Raw genomic sequence first — 25,036 nt, 5'->3', positions numbered from 1 at the left:
ATCCTCGCCCTTCAGCAGGCCATGGGTGCAGGGTTTCTGGCAGATGAATAATTTTTGAACCTGCAAAATCAATTAACTCACCTGTGATTAAAGAAATCCAGAAAACATGATAGGTTTGTAGTATTGTACTGGATCCAGGAATCCCGGGGCTAGATAATGTGTTGCTAAATTTAAACCTCTGCATTTTTTAAAAAAAAAATTCCTTTTCAGCCAAAACATGAAGATAAGAGGACAGTGGTTGCTAAGCGGTGGTGGAAACAGTCATTTTGCACCCGTCTGATCAAAAAGGTTTCTGGCGCCTCTCCTGACATACATTAATTATAATTTTTACCTACATGGTCGTCGCAAGGGGTTAGGTGCTTGTTTCCCCTGGGTGAGCCATATTTGCACTGTGCTTCCTTGACAGATGCCAGGAGCCCAGTAGGACCTCCAGCATCAGTCTTCTCCAAGGCGGTTGACATTGCGGAGGGATATTCTCCGCATAAAACAAGCACCGGCTCCCCAAGCCACCGCTTGGACTGCTGTAGCATAGATATGTCACTGTTGCTATGGAAACCGACCCCCCCACCCCACACCACCACCACCAATAACTGGTATTCCATTTCCATGTGTATTTGCTCTCCTCATCTCTTGGACCATCTTGGGGGATGATTTGGATCTGATCGCTCATGGTCCAAATTTGTACCGGTCCCTGATGGTCAGTGCATATGGGAATATGCGCATGTGCAATCCCTGGGAGCGAACGGCTTTGGTGAGTTTGACATTCGTCAAGCTATTCTCTCCAGTAGGAGCGGGCAGGGGGGGTGGAGCAGTGTTAACACCCAGCATTTGGTGGGCGTGGCAAAAAAAACACTGGGCCGTCCCCTGCACATGCAGGCGTGTCGATGCCTGATTGGGACAGGCAGCTGATTTGTGGAGAATCAGCTTTTACCTCTAAATGAAAAGTGCATCAAGATTAAACAGAAATGTCCGTATTACTGTACATTTAAAGTTATTGCTGCTTTCTATTTGTAGATCAAACCCACTGAAAAGTGCCACTTAGCAAATACGCCCCATTGTACGGAATTATTTTGTGTAATGATCCCTCCATTGCAGCAGCCCGTTGAACATGTTGGCTCTGTAGAGACCGATACAACTTTTCTTCTTCCTTTGATAAAAGGAATGTCGTCGATATAACCACACAACATCATTTCTCATCACTCACCAGAAACAAGTGCCAGGGTACAGAACAATAACATGAAACAAACAAGTGTGAAGAGGCACCAGTGCAAAGGTTCATCTCCCATCTGCTTATCCTCGTTGGCCGGGAAGGGACCGAAAAGCCAACAGCAGCTGTGACCCAGATTCACTTTCCTCTGCCAAACATAGCCCAATGTTTATTAGCAACACAGTAAACACAGAAGTAGAAAGAGTCACATCTTTATTATCATCAACCAGAGAAGCACTAGGGAGTAATGCATTAACCTGCTAGAACCTCAGCGCATTGTGTACCTGCACACGGGAGTAAGCAGAAAACATGTACAAACAACAAATAAATAGTCCCATTTATCAAACATGACCATGTGTCGGACATCAGTGCTGGCTGTACAAAAGGAGAGAGTTTCTCACGGCGCTTGGCGCACATTATACCGTGAACTGGTTTTCTTTGTTTCCCCGGTTCCATTCGAGAAATGGGCTGCTCTCTGACAGTTGTACATTAAAATTACAGTAAAGATCTTTGGCTGTTGCTTTAGAAAAGATGGTTGGTCTTAAAGCACAAACCTGTTCCTTAAAACATAAAAAAAAACTTTCACCTCACAATACAAAGCGTGACATGAATATATGTGTAACAGAAACATCATCGTAATAATAATAATAAATAAAAACATAAAAAATTACTTTATACTGATACACCTCCCCCCCCACACACACACACTTCCTCTCACTACATCAGATTTCAAATGGCAAAATAGATTTTTCACCCCAAGAGCAAGAGATCCCAATGCTCAAAATTAAAACCTAAAGGTTCATTCTAACACCCTGCACCCATCAGAACCTGTTCAGGTTCTCTGTTCCTGCCTGGGGTGTTGATCTGCTCTGGTGCTTCTAGAACACTCTGGTCTGTATCTCGGTGATTTACAGACCAGATTGTGTTAGAACACCAGAACGGAGATGGACGACACCCCACAGAGGAAATTACCTTTTTATTTGTTGGCACCTGCTGGCTATATAATACAGGTGGCAAAACCACCAGTGTAGTATTTTCTTTACAGGACAACTATTGTGACACCAAAAAATTAAATTAAAAAAAAAAACTATTATTCCATTTTATTATAGCAAAATATTTTTATTTTACTTGGTGATTGTTGGTAACCTCAAGAAGCACACCTGACATTGACCCATACTTGTAGTTTGCCATCAGCTGGAGCCTACCACTTTCACGCTCAAGGGTAGATGTATGAAGCAGTGATAAGGGAGGAGAAGTAAGCCAGAGGAGATGAAGTGGCCCATGGCAGCCAATCAGCACTGAAGTAACATCTATAATTTGCATAACATAATATTATACAGAGCAGCTGATTGGTTGCCATGAGCCACTTCTGTTATCACTGCTTCATACATCTATGCAAAATCCTGGGTTATGGCACATGACCATGCAGTACCCAGGAATATTGCTTAGTGTGAAAGAAAACCACCCGGGATGATGTAACCAGGGTCGGGGCTGAGACCCGGGAATTTGCCAGCTTACTAGACCCAGCAAATGTCTGTCATGTAGCATGAAAGGGGTATACTATTACTGTAGCCCCACCATTTGCGCTGTATAGCCGTTAGGCCAACCATGTCTTGGTCGGCAAGCATTATATTGATCACTAATGGTTGACAGGCCGTAGGTCGACACCTAAAAAGGTCCACAGGGTAAAATCTAATCTCAACATTTTTCACGTCGACCCAATGACCCATACCGTTAGTTATGGCATAGGGCCATGTGACTTAAATTGACAGCAGATCTCAATAGCAGGCCCCAAGACTGTCCAAATCGCCGGGTATTATTGTATCCAAGAGTCTGATCCGCTCAGTTATGGAACATTCCGCGAGTTCCTTTTTGACTATTGATCTATTACAGGACCACATAATAAAAACAAATGTATATTATATATTGCTATAATAAAATGTTTTTTTTTTTTGTTACATTTTGTGATAGTTGTCCTAGAAGCTAAAGGGGTTACGTTATAGCTGGCACACAAGCAAGATTTTTTTTTTTTTAAATAGCGCATTTGGCTTGTATCAGATACATGTAATACAAGAGTAACTGGAAGTCGATTTAGGGAGAAAGCCAAGTGGTGCTGAACAGAACACTGTGAAAGCATCACAGTCACCCCATTATGGATGTATGCAGTGATTCAGGGATGGACATAATTACATCGGTGTCTTGGTGCGCTGCTGCTGTGCAATAATATGCCAATATTGTAGGAGGCACCTGGTGTAAATGCCTGTCGCCGACTCGTAACACCAGCGGTGTGTCTATCATGACATCACAGCCCCGTATCTGTACTAAAAGTGAGGACCGCTATCATAAAAGGTGAAGTGCACAGTGCCAGATATGAATAAAGCAGTCACCCTTCTCTAAATAAAAAAAAATAAAAAATTGAAAACAAAAAGTTAAAAACTCAACAGATCCCTGGATTAAAAAAACAAACAAAAAAAGTGGGGGAATTTATCAATAAATAACAACTTGTTGCATAATGATGGTGCTCCAGCCAATCAGCTACTGCCATTCCTCAAACACATGACTGTTGGCTGGATCCCCATTTATCATAATGAGTTTTATCACTCGTTGATAAATGAGCAACAGTTTTAAAGTCACTGTGAGTTTCATATACCTTTCTGAAATGCTATTCTTTGATGTTGCTCAGTGCCAGTTGCCATACCGCCCTGCAAAAGTCATTTCACATGGACATAATGTTCTACGCCAGTTTCTGCCAGTAATATAACGTCCTGTGTTCAGTAACACGGCCTGTTTGCAAACTTGGATTTTCAATGAGCATTCCGATTCTGCCAGGGTTACCAGATTTTGTTTTCATTTATCTGCATCATAAAAAAATGACCGCAAATGGAACTGCAAGGAAAGTGGGTGTAGAACATTATGCCGGGAATAAATGCTTCATGCGGTGGGGGTAAGCATTTCCAGAAAGGTGCTCTTTTCAATGTATAGCCACTACTTGGCCTCATCTATTTGTCTCGTCTCCCTAGATTACCCAGTTCCTGTAGCAAGTCACAAGGTCTTCGGTACAGCCATTATCACGTCATCACAGTCAAAACTAGCGGCTTCCATGATTAATAACATAGGCAAGAGGAAAAATTTAACACATTTATAAATAAATATATGAAAAATAACAACAAATAAAATAAGCTCTTCTACCACCTACTTACAATATAAGGACAATATTTAGGGTCCTTAAATCCTGAGAGGTGGGTCACGTTCTGGAGCTGTTTGCAGGTCCTGGGCATGCTAGGGCAAGTTTAAATAAATTTCACAGCAATAAACAGAAGATAACCGAGGTATTAGGGCAGCAAAGTATTGTCACAGACACAGCTTGGCTTCCAGGCCCTACATGTAGGACCTAGAGAAATAAAAAATATATCATCTACTACCCTCAATACCTTTCTACATTACACCAAGGGTGAAATTGCATGGACAATTCTGTGCAAATCCATTCATTTGGACGGGTAGACCAAGCAAGAGCAAGAATTCCTAGCGGGATGGTTGGTACATACTACGATATTACCATGATAAAAGGGTGAAGCACGAGGTATATGGGTACACAATACATTTGCTACCCCATGGTTTCTAAATTCTCTTTTTTAAAAAGGATCGTACTCAACCTAAGAGGTCTTTTTCAGCCTGAGGAAGATTCCCCCTGAAGAAGGCCATAAAGCAGTTGGGATGCTGCCTCGTCAGGTACGTAGGAGGATTGCACACACGAGCGTTTCGCAGAAGACTTTTTTGGAAGTCTTTTTAAAAAAAAAAAAAAAAACAGCTATTGTCCTGGTGATCTTTCATCGCCTAAATGACGGTTTCGCCCATTGCCCGCGTACATAGCCCACATTTTGTTCATTCAATATGAAGAAACATTTCAAAACAAGTTCATTTCTCAGCATGCTACTCAGGCCATGTCGGGGAACTTTAATATGAGGGCAAGAAGAGTTCTGGGTGCAGAAAACCGACAGCAGTTCCTAGAATGTTCTGTGCATTTAATAGATACCGAGTGTCCTGTCTCGTAGACATAGCAACCCTTGAGAAGTTGGAGATGTTCCTCACAGAGGAACTGGAGAGATTGTCCTAACTCTCGATCCGACTTCCAGAGTCTTCTCCTTCAGAAATCTTTGGCCTTTACAGTTGGGAATGCTTAGAGTAAATGGGCGAGGAGGTCCTTCATCTAGGGTTTTTGTGCTTCCTCGCCTCTTTTTTAAGTTGTCTGGGACATCCCTTTGTTCACAGACTCCATTTGGTCTGACCTTGTGCTGCATTTCTTCCTCCTCAGAGTAAAAGTAGAGGAAATTAAGTCCAAAGCCAAGGAAGCGGTCCCACAAACCCACAGGCTTGGAAGAAAGTGGTTGGGATGGGACCAGTTGAGACATGGAGGGCTGATAAAAGTTTTTGCGTGTTTCTGCAGAAGAGGATAGGGGGGTGTACACCGATTTAATGTCCAAAGAGAAAGAGCGCTTTAAGCTACTAATTTCACGCCGTTGGTCCGAGGAGATCCCCATGGAGGTAAACCTGCCCGCCAAAGTGGATTCAGACTCGTCCTTCATGCAGTTATTGTCCAGTTTGGTGGCATCAATGGCCACTTCTATTTCCTGGGACATAGAATTGAGTTTGTAATTGCTTTGGCTGATCTGCTCTGCGCTTACACATTTATCAGCGCATGGATGTTCCACGTTTGGTCCGTCTGTTGGGCTTTCTGGATGAGCGGGTTTAGCGGGATGTGCCTGCTGGGAATTGGCAAGACTCATTTCATACTCAAGAAGCTGCCCGAGAAAGTTGAAGTTGGGAGAAATGGTCGGTCGCTTTTCTTTTACAAACCTGTTGAGATAGGAATTGGAAAGTATGGTTAAAATAGGACAGAAATTTTCTTTTTTACAGGTTATTTCTACTTAATCGAAAAAAAAAAAGAAGGCCATACTGCTCAATGCAAAACGGCTTCCGCTCACCCCTCCCCCACCACCACCAACGCTGTCCATCTCTCCCTACCAGACAATGCCAGCACCTTCTCAATGTTGACCCATTGCCCTTCAGCCATCCGGATATCATTCACTTTGCATGTAAAAAGGACTATGAGATTTAGAGGTTTGTGGTGTTACCTGTAAGCATCATCCAGCGAGAGCCCCATCGAGCGCATGATATAAGCGATGGCAACAGCGGCAGAGCGGGAGATACCAGCCAGACAGTGGACTAAAACTTTGCCATTCACCAGCTCCACCTTTCCTGTAAATACACAAAAAAAAGGGTTTTACTTGAAATGCCGCACACACAAAAATGCCATTTTAGTCTCACTCTATTTGGGATTATTCCGTTACCAGTGGCAACGGCTGCAAGGTACCAGGGTCCTGTAAATGTCTCCAGCATCTGGTGACCAATGTTGTAACATCGCTAAGATGCATCGATACTAACTTAATACCCCTCAAAGTCTCGTGGTTTGCAAACGGCTAATGTATACTGCACAGAAAACACTGCCAGTATGCCCTATCCTTTTTAATTGACCCAGCGCAGGTGTGACATCATTTTAAGGGAGTTTGGTGGGCCCTACACAATTAGTAACTGACAAAGTGCCAAATGGCAAGGAGCTTAATGGCTGCATTATGCGAGAGCTGAGTCTACAATAATCCCAGCGTTAGCCAAGACAGAGAGATACACAATGCTCAGATATTTATCTCTAGGGCAGGTAGCCTAAACGATGCTAAGCGATTATAGGGTCATAAACAGTGGCGGCACCAGGGGAAGGGCTGCAGCCAGAGCAAAATTCAAATAGGGGAGCCAAACCCACTGCCAGTGAGCCAGTTTTTGAATGGCAGTAGGTGTAGCTCCCCTATTTGAATTTTGAACTGCGATGCAGCCCCGCCCCTGGATCCGCCACTGGTCATAAGTAATAGTGGGCGAGCAGTGCGTGGATGTCACCCTGCAAGTAGTAGTGCTACTGCTGAGCGGCCCGGGACATCACCTGATCAGATGCCATGCAGCCTACGGAGCATCCTTAGGCTGTTTCAGGCAGAGCTGTACTTCCTGGAGCTGGTGGCCCCGCCCCCTCGGTATCAAATCATTAATTCACAGGATTAGGGGGCAGGGTGCAGCCGGCATAAAGGACATACTGTGATCACGGTCACCAATCACTGCAGAGATGGAACTTACTGCATGCACTTAAGACCTAACACAAAGGTTACCGAATATTGCGTGACAGTGTAAGGTATAAAAGTGGGGAACAGCTGCAGATTTAATCCCTAACCCAGACGTGTAATAATAATAGGGATGACAGAGCGTAAAAATTACCTATGAACTCAACAGCTGCAGTGAGCCAGGGCAGGATCTTCTCGCAGTAGCTGTCGTTGATGGGGATGCGGAGAAAATGGTTATCGGAGATGAAGACAGGTTTGGGGCAGCTGCAGCTGACGTTCAGGACATGGGTGATGCCATTCTGAATAATCACCTCCTATAAAAAGGACATTAAGCAACACGATGAGATCAGGGGAAGCGCAGAATTAATTCAGAACAAACTGCTCCACGGGCCAGGCCGAATCGTACGTCACACAAAGGATTACAGTTCCAATGCGATCCTTAGGTGACACTTTATTACATCATGCCATGTGCAATATAAGAGATTTAAAAAAAAAAAAAAAATTATATTATTTTCTCTCTGGTTTGTTACTTTTTGACCTCACTGAACATTTGTAGCTTTGGGCAAAACATTTGTGGAAGACCAATTTAGTGGAGTGTTACGATCCGCTTCCAGCGGATCGGTGTTATGTACCATTCACATTTTCTGTGTGTTCTCCCTGGGTTTATCTCAGCCTGTGTGTGTGTGTGTACTCGCTAGTGACATCCAGTGGTCACCTTGGGCCATTGCAGGTTACCTTCAGTACTGTGTGTTCTGGACTCAGGTGTCTTGATTAGGCTCCTAGCCTGCAGTGCACACCTTCAGGCTGTGTGTAATCAGCACCACATTGTGCTCTCTATATAAACCCTCTGGTTGTTCAGTCCCATGCCGGTTATAGCTTGTACCGCAGGGTCTCAAGTGTTCCTGGTTCCTGTCTACCCACTGCTCCTGGTTCCTGTGTCCAGTCATCCTGCATCCTGTCATTGATTCCCAGCTGTGTCCTCCATCCAGTCTCCTGTCCTCCCGGTGTCCGTGTGTCGTCCTTTATCCGTCTCCCGGTCCCTGCAGCTCCTGTTGTTCTTTGTGGGATTCCTTCTCCAGATATTGATATCCCTCGGTTCCAGATAAGTTGGGAAGATTCCCCCTCTTTGTCTCCGTACTAATCATTTGCTTATTGTATCAGCGTATAGTGTATTGTTACACCTGTCAGCAGTTCTTAGTGTGTCAGCATATCGTGTATTGTTACACCCGTCAGCAGTTCTTAGTGTGTCAGCATACTGTGTATGGTTACACCTGTTAAGCATTAGCACAGCGGGTTCCTGTTTAGAGTGCTATCCACTGGCACCCCTCTCCGCAGGGCAGGGTGGTTCTCGCCTCTTTGTTTGTAGATAGGTTTCCCCTTGTTCATCACTGGCCTTGGCGTGTGTGTTGTCCTAACATAAGACCAGGTGGCATCGAGGTGGGAGCCTGACTAACGGGCTCCCACGAACGCGGCTATTATTGGTGAAGCCTAGCACCCCGCACACACACGTCAACTCCATCTGGGTACAACGGAGTCAGGTTGGCGAGGCTACCCTGGTCCTGTCTCTATCTCCTTCCAGCCAGTGTCACGTGGTGTCTCGCCAGACAGCGTGGCACAGGAGATCCTAACATTATAACCGGCCATACAGCACTCTGGAGCTGGGTTCTGCCCTCTCAGTCCAGAGATTTCAAGCCGTGTCAGTTTTTTGCCCGTGTCAGCTTTTTGCCCGTGTCAGCTTTTTGCCCGTGTCAGCTTTTTGCCCGTGTCAGCTTTTTGCCCGTGTCAGCTTTTTGCCCGTGTCAGCTTTTTGCCCGTGTCAGTTTATTCTTGTGTCAGTTTTTTTCTTGCTGGTGTATAAACTTGCATGGCCATATCATGCAGGCCATGCAAGAGTCATTAGCGGCTCTAAATTTGGCTTTCAATGCCGTAAAACCTGGGCAGTGGGAGATTTTGCAGCAGTCTCTTCTGCAGCTGCAAAGACTCATCACTGATATTTTTCTGATCCTCCCAGAGGTCACTGGGGTTCGTTCAGCCCCTAATGAGGCCCTGCCTAGGGAAGTATTAGGCAGCAAGTCCTCAGACCCAGAGGGTCAGGTAAAGCATAGAAGTTATCTACGGCCGAAGCTTCCGTTAGAGGAGCGTCAGCGGCGTAGAAACCTTAATCTATGCCTATATTGTGGAGATTCTGGCCACTTCTTGCAGACGTGTGGCTTGCGTGATTCCGGTGGTGCCGACAGGGTATCTCCTCTGGCCAGGTCTGAGCAGGTTGTCAGATCTAAGCCTGTCTCCACTGTGGCAGAGGAGCTCTCTGCCGAGTCTCCCAGTAAAAGCACTCTGCCTTTTTCTACTGGTTCCAGTGCTGATGTTTTGATGACCAGGGAGTCAGAGTTGCAAACCCTTAAAGGGAAAACCCAGGTGATTGACTCAGATGCCGGGGGCCCGACGAGTCGGTCAGATGCCGGGGGCCCGCCGAGCCGGTCTGATGCCGGGGGCCCGCCGAGCCGGTCTGATGCCGGGGGCCCGCCGAGCCGGTCTGATGCCGGGGGCCCGCCGAGCCGGTCAGAGGCCGGTGGCCCGCCGAGCCGGTCAGAGGCCGGGGGCCCGCCGAGCCGGTCAGAGGCCGGGGGCCCGCCGAGCCGGTCAGAGGCCGGGGGCCCGCCGAGCCGGTCAGAGGCCGGTGGCCCGCCGAGCCGGTCAGAGGCCGGGGGCCCGGAGGCCGCAGCCCCGAGTGGGGGCCCGGAGGCCGCAGCCCCGAGTGGGGGCCCGGAGGCCGCAGCCCCGAGTGGGGGCCCGGAGGCCGCAGCCCCGAGTGGGGGCCCGGAGGCCGCAGCCCCGAGTGGGGGCCCGGAGGCCGCAGCCCCGAGTGGGGGCCCGGAGGCCGCAGCCCCGAGTGGGGGCCCGGAGGCCGCAGCCCCGAGTGGGGGCCCGGAGGCCGCAGCCCCGAGTGGGGGCCCGGAGGCCGCAGCCCCGAGTGGGGGCCCGGAGGCCGCAGCCCCAGAAGGGGTTCAAGTTGGTGTCACCCCAGAAGGGGTTCAAGTTGGTGTCGCCCCAGAAGGGGTTCAAGTTGGTGTTGCCCCAGAAGGGGTTCAAGTTGGTGTTGCCCCAGTAGGGGTTCAAGTTGGTGTTGCCCCAGAGGGGGTTCAAGTTGGTGTAGCCCCAGAAGGGGTTCAAGTTCGTGTCGCCCCAGAAGGGGTTCAAGTTCGTGTCGCCCCAGAGGGGGTTCAAGCCTGTGTCGCCCCAGAAGGGGTTCAAGCCGGTGTCGCCCCAGAAGGGGTTCAAGCCGGTGTCGCCCCAGAGGGGGTTCAAGCCGGTGTCGCCCCAGAGGGGGTTCAAGCCGGTGTCGCCCCAGAGGGGGTTCAAGCCGGTGTCGCCCCAGAGGGGGTTCAAGCCGGTGTCGCCCCAGAGGGGGTTCAAGCCTGTGTCGCCCCAGAGGGGGTTCAAGCCTGTGTCGCCCCAGAGGGGGTTCAAGCCTGTGTCGCCCCAGAGGGGGTTCAAGCCTGTGTCGCCCCAGAGGGGGTTCAAGCCTGTGTCGCCCCAGAGGGGGTTCAAGCCTGTGTCGCCCCAGAGGGGGTTCAAGCCTGTGTCGCCCCAGAGGGGGTTCAAGCCTGTGTCGCCCCAGAGGGGGTTCAAGCCTGTGTCGCCCCAGAGGGGGTTCAAGCCGGTGTCGCCCCAGATGGGGACGCTGTCCCTCTAGTCCCTAAGAGGGATTCTGATTGTCCTGTCTCTGAACAGAGTTCCAGCCATGTCGGTAACATGGAGGGACCATCTGTTGGTCTTTTTGTTGTTGCCCAGCCAGAGTTTCACTATAGTGCTGCCCACTTAGAGGTACGTCACAGTGGTGATCAGCCAGAGACTCATCATAGTGCTGCCCAACCAGAAAGACCATCAGACTTGGAAGAGGTCATAACCTCTAAGGGGGTCCCTAAAGTCTCAGCCTCAAGGGCCATAATTCCAGCTATACAGACCAGTCAGTTAGCTGATAATGAAGTTACTGTTGATTCTTTGAACGATATCTCTACATCTCTAGTCTTTGATGGGGACTTAGCCCAATTTGTTGCACTCGCGAACCACTATGTCTCCATTATGGAGTCCAGACCATTTTTAGGTATCACTTCTGATAATATTGTGTCCTATATGATCTACTCCTTTAGAGGGAAGCCTTCCAAATGGGCGTTCGGATTGATTAATTCTGAAGATCCCCTTCTTAAGGATTTCCGGGCATTTAGTGATGCTGTAGTGAAAAAATTTGGTCCCAATAAAAGTGGTTCAGATGCCTCTGGGCCGACCATTTTGTCTGCAGAGACTCCATGTTTAGGAGAGTCAGTACAAAAGTCCCAGCCCATAGCTATGGTCGCTGGGTGTGCTCATTTTAACAGGAATGCCCCTGGAATCTTAGCTTTTACAGCAGTGGAATCCAGGCTTGATTCTGTCTTGAATTCCGATTCAGAGATCGATGGTTGTCCAGTGTCTTGTCCAGTGTCTACTCAATCTGTCAAGAGTCCTGCCTATGTTCAGTCATGCGATACCACTTCTTCTCCAGTGCCAAATGTTACCAAGATTGAAACCATAATTCTTCCCTTAGATGCGGACTCCAATTCTGATTATAACTCTGAAATCGATGAAATGCCTTTAGTTGAGGGTACCTTTAGTTCAGACAATATTTTTGGTATTACTGTGTTTACTCCCAGGCAACCTGGGGGGAAGAAGAAGAAGAAGAAGAAGAAGTCTTGTCGGAGACATTGAGTCTGTTTTTGTTCTTGGTTCCCCTTGATCAAGCTGGGGTGTCCGGAGTCCACCTTTTTTAGGGGGGGATACTGTTACGATCCGCTTCCAGCGGATCGGTGTTATGTACCATTCACATTTTCTGTGTGTTCTCCCTGGGTTTATCTCAGCCTGTGTGTGTGTGTGTACTCGCTAGTGACATCCAGTGGTCACCTTGGGCCATTGCAGGTTACCTTCAGTACTGTGTGTTCTGGACTCAGGTGTCTTGATTAGGCTCCTAGCCTGCAGTGCACACCTTCAGGCTGTGTGTAATCAGCACCACATTGTGCTCTCTATATAAACCCTCTGGTTGTTCAGTCCCATGCCGGTTATAGCTTGTACCGCAGGGTCTCAAGTGTTCCTGGTTCCTGTCTACCCACTGCTCCTGGTTCCTGTGTCCAGTCATCCTGCATCCTGTCATTGATTCCCAGCTGTGTCCTCCATCCAGTCTCCTGTCCTCCCGGTGTCCGTGTGTCGTCCTTTATCCGTCTCCCGGTCCCTGCAGCTCCTGTTGTTCTTTGTGGGATTCCTTCTCCAGATATTGATATCCCTCGGTTCCAGATAAGTTGGGAAGATTCCCCCTCTTTGTCTCCGTACTAATCATTTGCTTATTGTATCAGCGTATAGTGTATTGTTACACCTGTCAGCAGTTCTTAGTGTGTCAGCATATCGTGTATTGTTACACCCGTCAGCAGTTCTTAGTGTGTCAGCATACTGTGTATGGTTACACCTGTTAAGCATTAGCACAGCGGGTTCCTGTTTAGAGTGCTATCCACTGGCACCCCTCTCCGCAGGGCAGGGTGGTTCTCGCCTCTTTGTTTGTAGATAGGTTTCCCCTTGTTCATCACTGGCCTTGGCGTGTGTGTTGTCCTAACATAAGACCAGGTGGCATCGAGGTGGGAGCCTGACTAACGGGCTCCCACGAACGCGGCTATTATTGGTGAAGCCTAGCACCCCGCACACACACGTCAACTCCATCTGGGTACAACGGAGTCAGGTTGGCGAGGCTACCCTGGTCCTGTCTCTATCTCCTTCCAGCCAGTGTCACGTGGTGTCTCGCCAGACAGCGTGGCACAGGAGATCCTAACATGGAGGCAGGTTTAGAGGCCTATGTACAGTACTAAACTTGAAGAGAGATAAAAGTACCAACAACCAGACCCTAACTGCCATTTTTCAAACACAGCCTGTAACATGGCAGCTAAGAGCTGGTTGACTGGTACGTTATCATTATTATGGCCCCTAAGAACCAATGAGGCACTGCACTGGCCCTATTTGTCAGAACACCCCTCTTTCTAATCCACACTTTAGATTGGGGTGTGCCCGCTATCTACACGCACAGAGCAGGAAGACCATTTCTAATGCAATACTATTGGGAACGAATCCTATCAATTCACTGGGGATTGCAATCACTTTGCTGAAGGCAAACTAATATCCAATTATGTACACCATTATCTGTTCCTGATTCATGTTTTCCGGATAGCTGAGATACTAGTAGGGGTTAAAGTGAGGGAGATTGGGGTGGCACCTCTAATGGTAAGGGGAACCGAGTTCCACCTCCACCACAGCCCTGAACAGTTATTCCAACAGAAAAGCCTGTCCCAGCGGCTTCTTCTTCTGGCACGGCGTATGTGATGTCATGCCATCATCACTGCTGAAGTGAAGAAAAGCCACTAAGAGGAGCAGGCTCTGTGCTTGCTGAAGACAGGGTGAGAGGGGGCTGGAGGGACTCAGAGGTGGGGAAGGTGCTGGAGGGACACAGGGCATGGAGCTGCTGAGGGACACAGGTCATGGAGTTGCTGGAGTGACGGAGACAAATGTGTATAAGCAGCACCACTGTGGACATTATGTGTATAAGGGGCACTACTGTGTGATGTAATACGAATCAGAAACACTACATGCAGTGTAATGTGTATTGTAATTTTAATTGGGGTTACTTGTGGGACCATTATCCCTTTATGAGAGGTAGGGCATAAAGTCCCTGGCACTGGACTCGGCTCTGTCTGTCTAATGAGGGGAGGTGGTGTTAGGGGAAAGGAGTTCCAGATCCACTTTAAGCCCCGGATACCAGACAAGTTAGAGGACTGAGGCCCATAAGAAGTTTTTGGATATGGTTTAAAGAACATCCAGCCTCAAGTATACAGTGAACACTGTGGAACATAGAGAAAGTCTACTACACCCAATACAGAAGACTCGCTCGCCCACACTTTTTGCTCTCTGAAACTTTTTGGAACCACAGACTCATAACAGGACTTCTAACCACTGCCCCTGGTGCTCCTACTCCTACCATCCAACCCTGGAGAGCCAGAGTTTGGCCACGCCTGTTCTAAAGGCTCCGATTTATGCAAAACTATTCCCAGAACTCTAAAGGAACAAGGTTTAAAAAAAAAAAAAAAAAAAGAGGGTATAAATGTATTCAAATGTCAGCATTTATGGATGACCAAGTGGGGCTTATTCCCCCCAACATTATGTACCCAAATGTAGGGAACTATGCACAGTGGCATTGACAAAAAGCTCTAACCAATTTCCAGCGCCAACACACTGTTAATTGCCCCTAAACAACCCCCCCCCCCCCACTCCCGGCTGCAGGCCAACAAAAATGGCAACTGTGTACTAAATATGTAATGGCAAATGACCGGTGATTGTTTAGGGTCCATACCTGATCCATGACATCATTCTGGGAGCCCAAGTAAAGGTGCGGCAAGATACGGGTAACGGAGACCACCGAGGTGGAAATACAGGGCTGAGATATGCTGGTGTGTAAAATGTTAGACGTGCGGCCTTCACACAGGTTTGGGAATTGCGTAGAGAATTCTGCAAACCCTCCTGTAATAAAGAAGACAAGAAGTTCTAAGCAGGACACAAAAGGTTACTCAGTCTTACAGCTGGGTTTTTCGCCTCCCTATCTTCACCAAGTGACCTAATCTGGTTCAGGCAGGATGATAGGATAACGGCATGCGCCATTTACTGCAGGATGACTGCAGATATAACACCGCGATCCTGGGGAGTGAGAGGACTGGCGAGTGTGAGAAAATCTCATGGCTGGCGCTTAAAGCTGGGCTGGTGCCAGTTCTTAATGTACGCTGCAAATCCCAGTTAGGCGGCAAGCCAGTGGAAAACTATGAGAGACAATTCTTTAGAGATCTTAGATTAGTATTAAAAAACATTATTATTTTGTTCTTCTTTCTGTTTGAATTTGTCGTCTCCGCTTCACAGCTCGCCATTAGCACAGGTGCGTAGGCAATGTGTGATTGGGTACAGTGCTCTGTACTTGATCACAGGTGACAACTGCAGAACTGAGGCTGTTAAGACTGGTATGTAGATACATATAACGCACCCCCTTCCCCCCTCCCCTTACAAGCGCTCCTTCCACATCCTCACTGCTGTCTTTCCCTAGGGTAATGACCTCATACAGCAAGACAGGGATCATGCATCATACAGTGAAATCCAGTAAGATCACAGTTGCTGAGTGTTTAGCCTTTTAAAACATGATATCACTCGGAAATGGATAAATTAGTCAATAGGGAAATTTTGATCTGAATGGAAACGAAGTGAATTAAAAACAAAGTCAATGACAGACACATTTTCTCAATGCAACTGAAGTCATCTTCTCTGCGGACTTACAACCATTCAAAATATAATGTAATGTTATCGAACCAACAACAGCCGGTCATTAGATAAAGTGCTTCGGCTTACAGCATTATTGTGACATTTCTATACAACTGCATTTAAGCATAGAACTTCACTGTATACACTATATTTTGTTTCACACAGTGGGAAGATGAGCGGGGGATGGGTGGGGGTGGGGGGAATTAGCCTTTTTTTAAAAGAAAAACTAAAAATTACTTTTCGTTGCGTTTTTTTTTACACGTTTTTTTAGTAAAAACACAAAACTTGAACCCACGGAACCCCAAAAAATGTACCAACTAATAAAAGAGTTGTGAGGCTGTGATGATACAAAAAAAAAAAAAAACATTATTTGGCTGCAGGTTGGGTATGAAATACTGACAGTGGGATTCCACATTTTTTACCCTCCCCTAACCCAACCCTCCTAGCCCCACAGCCTAACTGTAACCCTTCCCCTAGTGCCTAACCCCAACCCTTGTACTTACTTTGTCATTCTGGCTGTCGGGACACACACAAACAAAGATAGACCCTCCCTTTAAAAAAAAGTGTTTTCAATTTTTTTTATTACCTTCTAGCAGAGAAACGAGCTATATTTCTTCTCCAGCTTCCCCACCACCAGTGACACAAAGTGGCCAGCCGAGAGCTCCCTATTTCCCTGTTCATACACCACCACTTGCTTCTCATAGGAAGGATCAATCTAAGTACAAAATATAGTAAGAGGAGTTAGGACGGAAACCATGAGATCAAGCAGTCATTCAGAAGGGTGATCGCATGAATGGAATGTTCTGTGACAGGTTTGAATGGATGACTCGGTTGCTTATATGGTCACATGTGAGAACACAAATAAAGTAGGAGAAGCAAACACATACAGCGCTCTCCTCAGATCTTACCTATTGCTTTGCTTTAAATTAGAATAATCGTGAACCTTTAATGCTAGACTTTACGAAGATTTTCATAGAGGAGCTGGCGTGCCCTAATGTCTCCGGGCAAGGTTGTTTAGCGCTAAAGCGATGAATGTAGCAGAACCTTGGGCTTTAGCTAGGGACATTGATGCCTTAACAAAAACCTTGTACTATATACTATATACTTTCCTGCTCCTATGCACTGTAAAGCAGACACAAACATTTTAAAAGGGTTCTCCCAGACTGAAAAGCCAATGAGCCACCCTCTTGCATAGGTATATCGATCGCAAGCGGCACCCCCCCCCCCCCCCCCCCCCCCCTCACATTTGCTCCTTGGATTTCTGTTCCAAGAAGTAGACAAGACTGGCCGGTAGTGCAGTTTGAATTAACATATTGGGCCTAAGTCTTGAAAAGTGATAAAGTGGAGAGTGATAAAGTACCAGTCAATCAGCTCCTAACTGTCATGTAATAGGCTGTGTTTTGAAAAATGACAGGAGCTGGTTGGTTGGGTGTTTGTCTCGGCCAATATCATGTTTCTTGGATCTAAAGAGCAGTGTCCAATTATCTTGACCGATGAATATTTAAATAAAACACGCCCTGTATAAAGGGTAACAAGGGTGAATGGTCCCCGTCACATCACTGACAGCTATCCTGGTAGACTACATTCTAAATAACGTTCTTTTAAGTGAAGCATGGCCTGCTCTGGTGGGCACAGGCGGCGGGTCTTCTTCTCCCACTTGCTGCAACATGAAGCGGGACTCGGTCAGGTTCTGCCGCATTCACATTTTCCTCATGTAAATAGATCTCGTCAGGTCTGAAGCCCAAGGTTCTCTGGTGCGGTGTTCCATCAGTATCGACCCTGACTGGCCTATATTTAGGTCTGGATTATCATATGAATTTAAAAAGTAACATGTAGTCAGTCCTGGTATCACATAACATAAGTGGCCTGTTTATTTTGGAGGAATGTCAATGGTAATTGGATACACCATAAGCTGAGCTCAGCTCTCTCATTAACTGTGGTTTGGGATATTTCCTACCAACCTTGGGGTGATGCGGAAGCACAAGAAGCTCCTTGAGGAGACGCTTTCTGGCCAGCTTGGAGCCACACAAGTTGACGGAGCCCACCACGTGGAGATTGTTATATTCGCTCAACGACCGGCAGTCGATCACCAGTACGCCCGCGCTGTCCTCCCGCAAGATCCCGGCCAGTTTCTGGGCCTGCATTGCCTGGGGAGGCTTTCTCTCTCCACCCATTTCGGACAGTCTGTTGGAAAATGTATAAAATGATATATAAATGGGTAAGAAAGCAAACGCACAGTATGTAGAGAGGGAGATCACACAGGGAAAAACACGATACTGCAAGGCCCTGTATTTTTAATCTGCAATAAATAAAAATAGCAGCTCCCAGCCTAAATTATAAATGACGTTACATTACTGTCATTTATGCGGTGTGCTTAACGTTGCTGAAAATAAAGTGTCAATAAGCCACCTAAACGGATAGACATGTGTCATGTAAGAGACAGAAGGGGTGATTTACCAAGCTGAGCAGCGCAGTAACGCATAGCAACCAGTCTGTTATGATAAATCAACAGCAAGTTAGACAAATTGAGCTTATTGGCTGTGCCAGGAACCCCACATTTGCATAGTAACTACAGATGGCCACCTGTCACCTATACACAATGGGTCACTAGCAATAATGTCGCCACCTATCGATTACACAGGAATTCATGACATCACAGTGACCTAGCATTTTATCTTCATTGTACCTTTACTACACTGATACAGCGAGCCTGAAGTCAAGTCCAGACGATGAGGTCAGATATACAGAGATAAGAAGGTGCCATGGCTAATAAGTCAATTAAACTTTATTTATAACACAGTCGAAACATTTTCAGCATCAGGTTATGGGTGTGCTCCAATTCCGGGCGACTAATAACACTTCGCTTGTTTAGACAGGAACAAGAAAGCCTATAATGACTCGCCTAACTAACTACTCCTTACTTCTAGGTGAAATACTGCCACTGACCACCAGAGGCCACTGTACAGACTAAGGGTCAGATGTATCAAGCTTCACAACTGATAAAATGGAAAGTGATAAACAGCCAGCCAATCAGCACCTATCTCACAGGCTAAGTTTGAAAAATGACAGGTAGGAGCTGATTGGCTAGGTGTTTATCACTCTCCATTTTATCACTTTGTGAAGCTTGATACATCTGGCCCCAGATGACTACTTTGTGTGCTAAAAGATTTCATAACAGAAAGTGAAAGCAATTTTTGCATAGACACTGAACGGTTTTAAACTTGCTGGATATGGAGAGAGGGCATTGTGAAGACAGAGATTGGTGGTAGGAGCAGATAGGGACTGGAGTGGGGTGGAGAGATTGTGGGTTAAAACAGTCACAGCTCAAAGTGAAAAGTAAAAACTGCCGCTCAAAGTGGAAGTACATTGCAGAAGCCGTCATTTTGAACTAGTATATAAGAAAACAACAGCGGACAATATATTTTGTTTAAATAGTTTAAATTCACTAGAGGCCAACATTTTGCAAGCATGGTGACCCATTCCCTAAATACAGATACATAGTGGATGGCGTCAAATCGATTTTTTTTTCAACAGCATCCAAAGCTATAGGTTTTAACCCATGATGACCGAAGGGTACATGGTCCTTAGTGGTGACAGATCCTAAACTGGACCTGGGAGCAGCAGACAAGGCCTCAAATAGCATTAGGTGTACACCCATAAATAAAGGTGTGTATTGTCACCTTGGCAAAACCATGCAAGGCGAATACAATCAGGATGTGCTGGGAGTTTAAAGTTGGGGGGGGGGGGGGTCGCACCTTAGCTCAACTCTTAATCGTAGTGTCAAAATACAATATTGCCAATGACGAATGTGGGAAGAGCGGCAACTGGACCAAGCAGCTCGGTGATCAAACATTGGGGCTATGGTGGTGATAACGCATTTCAGGAAAGAGAGTGGGTTGCAGGGTACGGCCTACTCTACCATAACGATATCTAGCCAAGTATGAAATATAGCTAATATTTGGAAGGCATTTAAAAAAAAAACAGGCTGTGGGGGTGTGTCGGGTCACATCATTCCCCTGGGGTTGTTACATTTTTGGAGTAACGTTATTAACTTAAAAGGAAAAAGAAGAAAAAAACTATCACTGGGTAGGTCTTTAATTAAAAACATTTTCTTAAAACTTACTTATGACCATGCCAAGTGACGTAATTTGGGAAAGTCACTGCTGCATGTGGTTTTTCTAGAACAATGTTTTAAGACTTTGAGTCTTTTTTTTTTTTTACCAAATTATGACTCACGGTTCTAGATCTGTGATTTATTAAGATAGCCACATGGGCAAAAACTTGTATTTCCGTATTAAATGAATGTACGTATACCATACAATACCCATTATTTAACATATGGCTTAGGTTTAATACAGTATTTCAGAAAAACTTCAGAAGTGAATTTATTGCAGCGCCGTACAACGTGAATTTCTGCAGATCTCAACATTTTCGCCAGTGGAGAAGGGGGAGAGTTAATTTGCAAATTGAGCAAAACCGAACAACTGATAATTAACAAAACGTCCGATTACTTCCATAATATAAATATGCTTAATCTAGCCTGTGAGCCGCACCGCCGGCAAGAGAGATCTGTCAGATTGCAGCAAAGCCAATGCTTGGATGGGATTGTATGCGAAAGGACCAAATAATGTGGCTTTCACATCGGAAATCGAAGGTTTGCACTGGGACTTTGAAACGGGTCATTCCCGGCGCGATCCTTCATTTTGGGATGTTCACATCCCCACAGCGAACCGGCATTATTGTCATAACGTCATTGGGGGGCGGTGGAGGAGGCAGCACTTCGAGCTGGTGCTGCTCCAAACGCTGCCTCCATAGTGTGAACAGGAAACGGGTTGGTCAACCCGTTCAAACCACCAAGCAACATGGCAACGAACCGGTAAGACTCTACTTTTTTACTGCTTCGTTTTGCTGTGTTGCTACCCGTTTTCAGGACACGGTAACCCCTTTCACATCGCACTAATTATCAGGTTAAAATGGCTTGTACCCGGTTATTAGTTGCTATGTGAAAGGGGTATTCGATATATTGCGTGCGATCCTTCGGCCCGGGAAGTCCTGGGCAGCTCAAGAAGGGGAGGGGGGGGGGGGGGGGGGGATTGCAGGCGACTACGCCGCTAGCCCCAGTGTATGGCCAGTTAAGTCATTGCTTCCTTCTTTTTTCTCATTTATGGATGCTGTTAAGGGCTGCGGAACCCTTATCTATAATTTAATTATATGGACTTGGGTTATTGACAGGTGCTTTAACATTTTGGTTTTTAGGGTAAGAAAAGGTCAGTATCAACGAAGGAGCTTAAATTAAATTAAACTGTTTGCACCATGTTGTACCAAGACATAAAATAAAGCAGACGACATAGTATAATGTCGCTATTAGGCCTTTGCTCAATTGTAGATGGTGCCTGCAAAGGAAAGAGCATTATTAATATTTTATAAGTGAAATACTCTCTCCACACTCCTTGGGTCTGCAGGAAGTGTAAGGACAGCTGAGTGTACAATGTCAGAATACTAAGGCACGAGGGACTCCCCTTGTGTACTGCTGACTATGGCATACTGAAGGACAGGGAGTCCCAACATTTTTTGCTGGAACTCAAGTATTAATTGTATGCGCAATGTTGCGTATAACTTGAAACTTTTTTTATTTTATTTCGTACCATAAACTTTATCGTTCATTAATAGGTACGGACAAGGGCACTTTAATTCATAATACGGTCGTTGCTCTATATATGTGTAGCGGACCTTTCCCCCGTGTGATAAAGTGTTAACTCATAATTACAAGCTATTTCCTATTGTGTGATTGCGTCTTCTATAGATAACCAACTGCCCAGCGACAGCCTTCTTTGGTCTGCCCGTTAGGTCACGCATGACAAGTCAACTGCGGGTGAGGTCATGCAAAAAAAAAAACCTGGCGTGTTATTTGTGATGTAATGAGATACCAGAGGGATGAGTTATTGGTGTAATTTTGCCTCGCTGGAGCGGTTAAATATGGCTCAGCGTCAGTTCTGCCACAGTAACCGGGATTAGGAATAATCTTTGCGTATTAAAAATGATTTCATTTGACAAATGTAAAATGATTACGTCATATACTGCCAAACGGGTAATCTCACCTACACGGGATCGCTTGATTAAAGGCACAGCTCTGGAACTAGAGGTTTTAGATGGCATTTTATTTTCATGCACATCGCCGTAAGCTATTGTACTCTGTTATCAGCCATTAGAGAGGGAGCGAGCAGTAAAAGCTGGTCAAACATGGACGATTATATACCACTGCATCATTCCTTGTGTTACTCTATATCAGTTCTATTATAAATGGCACAGCGCAGTGTTAAACGTCGGTGCGGCATTTAATATTATTGTGATATATTTTTATGTAAGATCTCTCCGGTAACAAGGCGAGTTCACAAGATAGGATGGTGTTGCAGTTTGCTGCAATTCCTTATCGATTCATCCCGCATTCCCAACAATTCAAATGAATGAAAAATGCTGAATGAAAGAATTCGTATTCGGCGTCTCTGATTTCCATGCAATTAATCAGCTTCTAACCTCAGTCAGAAGGTATAATTATTTATATTCTATTTTAGTTGTACAGCAAATTAGATTGCGCTTTACGATTAGAATCAAACAACAGTAATAAAACAAGACACCATGTGATAACACAAAGAGGTAAGAGGGCCCAGCTTGCAAGGAGGAGATGCATACGTACATACACATATAGTGGCGGACATATTTCCGATAAAATGCTGCGTAGGCCCTTAGCAGTGCAGGGGTTAAGTATTGCACTGTGTCCAGCCACTCAGCATGCTGATGACTTTTAAATCCCCTGTAATTCACAAGAAGACGGCAACGATGCATTATTGCAGCTATTCCCTGCTCCGCAATGCGTCCCTGGCCTTGTTACACCAATGGGTAGCTGCCAACCTAGTGGGCTACGCACCCAGCAACCGCCATGGCATTAAAACGCATAGATAGCCATTTTCCCCCTTTTCTAACACCCAGAAAACATGAATGAAACCTCATTCCCAACATTTCGGCCGTGCACAGGAAACACGGCAGTGGTTAAGGGGGGGAACAAAAAAAAAAAAATGTGGGAAGCGGATTCCAAATATGCAGAAAATGTTATAGGGGGCAGAGCTTTAAGCCTGTAAAGGGGGGAGATGCAGGCGAGGGAGGCTTGATATAGAGAGGGAGCTGGATATAGGTCGGTAGCATAATGAACATGAAAATGAGAATTGTGCAAACAAACCCCCTCAACAGCCTCCTATGCACCAAAAAGCAGCACACTGCCTGCAAAATGCACCCCCTCACCCCTGACAGGGACAGAGACTGGACACCAACAGCTGCTGGCAGCAAGGATTACCTCTGCCTTTCCCACGGAAATGTAACCAGCTGGCCTGAGAGTCACAGAGCAGTGCAGTGCAGCACAGAGATTATATTATATACTATAGGTCTGTATGTGACAGACTGCACTGCCCACAGCATGCTGTACATAACAAAGCACCTGCCATTACATAGGGCTGCACAGCGCCAAGCACCAGCACTGCTCTGCTGCAGCCCCTACCTATGTCAGTGCAGCAATGCTGCAGTATCTGCCACTATCAGCCCAGCAACACAGCAGCAGCAGCTGCAGTCCCTATCTTTGTCAGTGCAGAGCTGCAGTACCTACTACTACCAGCCCAGCAACGCAACAGCAGCAGTCCCTACCTTTGACAGTGTGGCAATGCAGCAGCACCTCCACCAGTCCCTACCATTGCCAGTCCAGCAATGCAGCAGCAGTCCCTACCTTTGACAGTGTAGCAATGCAGCAGCACCTCCACCAGTCCCTACCATTGCCAGTCCAGCAATGCAGCAGCAGCAGCAGTCCCTACCTTTGTCAGTCCTGCAATGTAGCAGCAGCAGCCCTGGGCAGGAGAGGACAGGCAGCAGAGGAGCTAGGAGGTACCAGTGTGTCCCAGGTGCTCTGTACTATATTGTTATGGTGACTGGAGCCAGCAGAGGGGATGAGGTAATCATGGGAGGGAAGGGGGGGCTGATGGGGGGAGCGTTAAAAATAACTCAGGTTGATGTCATCTCCAGCCAATCAGGATTCAGCCCAGGGAGAGCTGTGATGTCACCTCTTAGCCTGATTAAAACAATCCCTTGGTGGATTTTCCACTGACACACACAGCATTAACCCTTCCGTGGGTGGGTTCCTGAATCAGCACACAGCAAAGGGGGGAAGAGACCATTCATGCAAAAAGCAATACGAGGAATAAAATAAAATATTATAATTTAAAAAATCTGGATGTTCTATGTTTCCCCCAGCACAGATTATACCATGCACAGAAATGGTTTATGCTAAAATCAAAATAAATACCGTAAATATTATTATCTATATATAATATTAGTGGCACAGCTTGTTGGATTTGATATTAGATGCAGCGATATCGTGCTGTAAATGCCTCTGGCTCGCAATTGCATTTTTAAACTCTGAAGATGCATGAGTTCTGTCCCTGTCTGCAAAAAAAAAATACCCCCCCCCCCCCCCCCCCAAATAAAAAAAATAAAAAAAAAAGAAAGAAATAAGCATTTTTTTTTTTGTACATTTTTGGAAGCTTTTGTAAATTTACCAAAATGTGTACTGCAAATTGGATTGTCAGTTGCATGGAGCTCTGCCACAATAGAAATCTCATGCAAGCATTCAACTGTATTATGTTTCTTCTCTCGGAATTCTGCGCCAGCACCGCGATAGGGGCCCCCTCCGCGGAATGCGTTGTGACGCTTGCTATACGCCTAATAGGCCTGCGTTTGCCCAGTTGCCACCCAGTAATGCAAATTGGTTCAAAGAGAAACGTCCAAGTCAGATGCAGGACTACTCAGGGGTACGGAGAGATGCGTATGTGCGTTGCCCAAAATCACTACGCAGCAACACTGCAAGTTACCTGCAGAGCTGTACGCATAGTGAGCAGAACATTATAAAATGCACTTAAGAAAATGGGCATACATCTTCCCGTATACAGCATGCTTACTTAATGGTGGTCAAGCTGCGGAGCTGAGAAATCCGTCATAGCAGTCCAGTCCTGGTGTTATTCCTGACACTGTGGCACAATACATATCTTGCAGTGTATGGCTCCACATTGGCTATATACGATTACGTACGCACCCCATTAATGTCATCATCATGTATACTTGCCTTCTCCCGACCTCCTGGAAGAATAGGCTCGGTGTCAGCACCCCCCTTGCACCCTTCCATCACCAACACATAACCCCTGCCATTGGAAGGGGCCAGTAATGCAATTTGTACTGAATAACATCAACAATTATCTGGGTTTAT

The 25,036-nt window shown here is 46.3% G+C and overlaps 1 protein-coding gene across 1 annotated transcript; it reads right to left on the bottom strand.

The window, feature by feature from the left end:
• Window positions 1-1,403: 1,403 nt before the first annotated feature.
• On the bottom strand, window positions 1,404-23,727 carry LOC146042316 (dual specificity protein phosphatase 8-like). The gene is made up of 8 exons (XM_083162277.1): window positions 23,507-23,727; window positions 17,697-17,919; window positions 16,338-16,450; window positions 16,158-16,174; window positions 14,786-14,952; window positions 7,523-7,682; window positions 6,340-6,463; window positions 1,404-6,061 (listed from the first exon to the last, which is right to left on the bottom strand). The coding sequence occupies exons 1-8, from the start codon at window positions 23,551-23,553 to the stop codon at window positions 5,293-5,295; spliced, it is 1,620 nt and encodes a 539-aa protein (XP_083018403.1). The 5' UTR covers window positions 23,554-23,727; the 3' UTR covers window positions 1,404-5,292.
• Between the last annotated feature and the right edge of the window lie 1,309 nt (window positions 23,728-25,036).

Source organism: Crinia signifera, chromosome 19 (assembly GCF_055691185.1).
Source record: "Crinia signifera chromosome 19, ASM5569118v1, whole genome shotgun sequence".
Lineage (NCBI taxonomy): Eukaryota > Metazoa > Chordata > Amphibia > Anura > Myobatrachidae > Crinia > Crinia signifera.
Note: the sequence above shows the minus strand (reverse complement) of the source record. Positions and strands in the feature narration are given on the sequence as shown.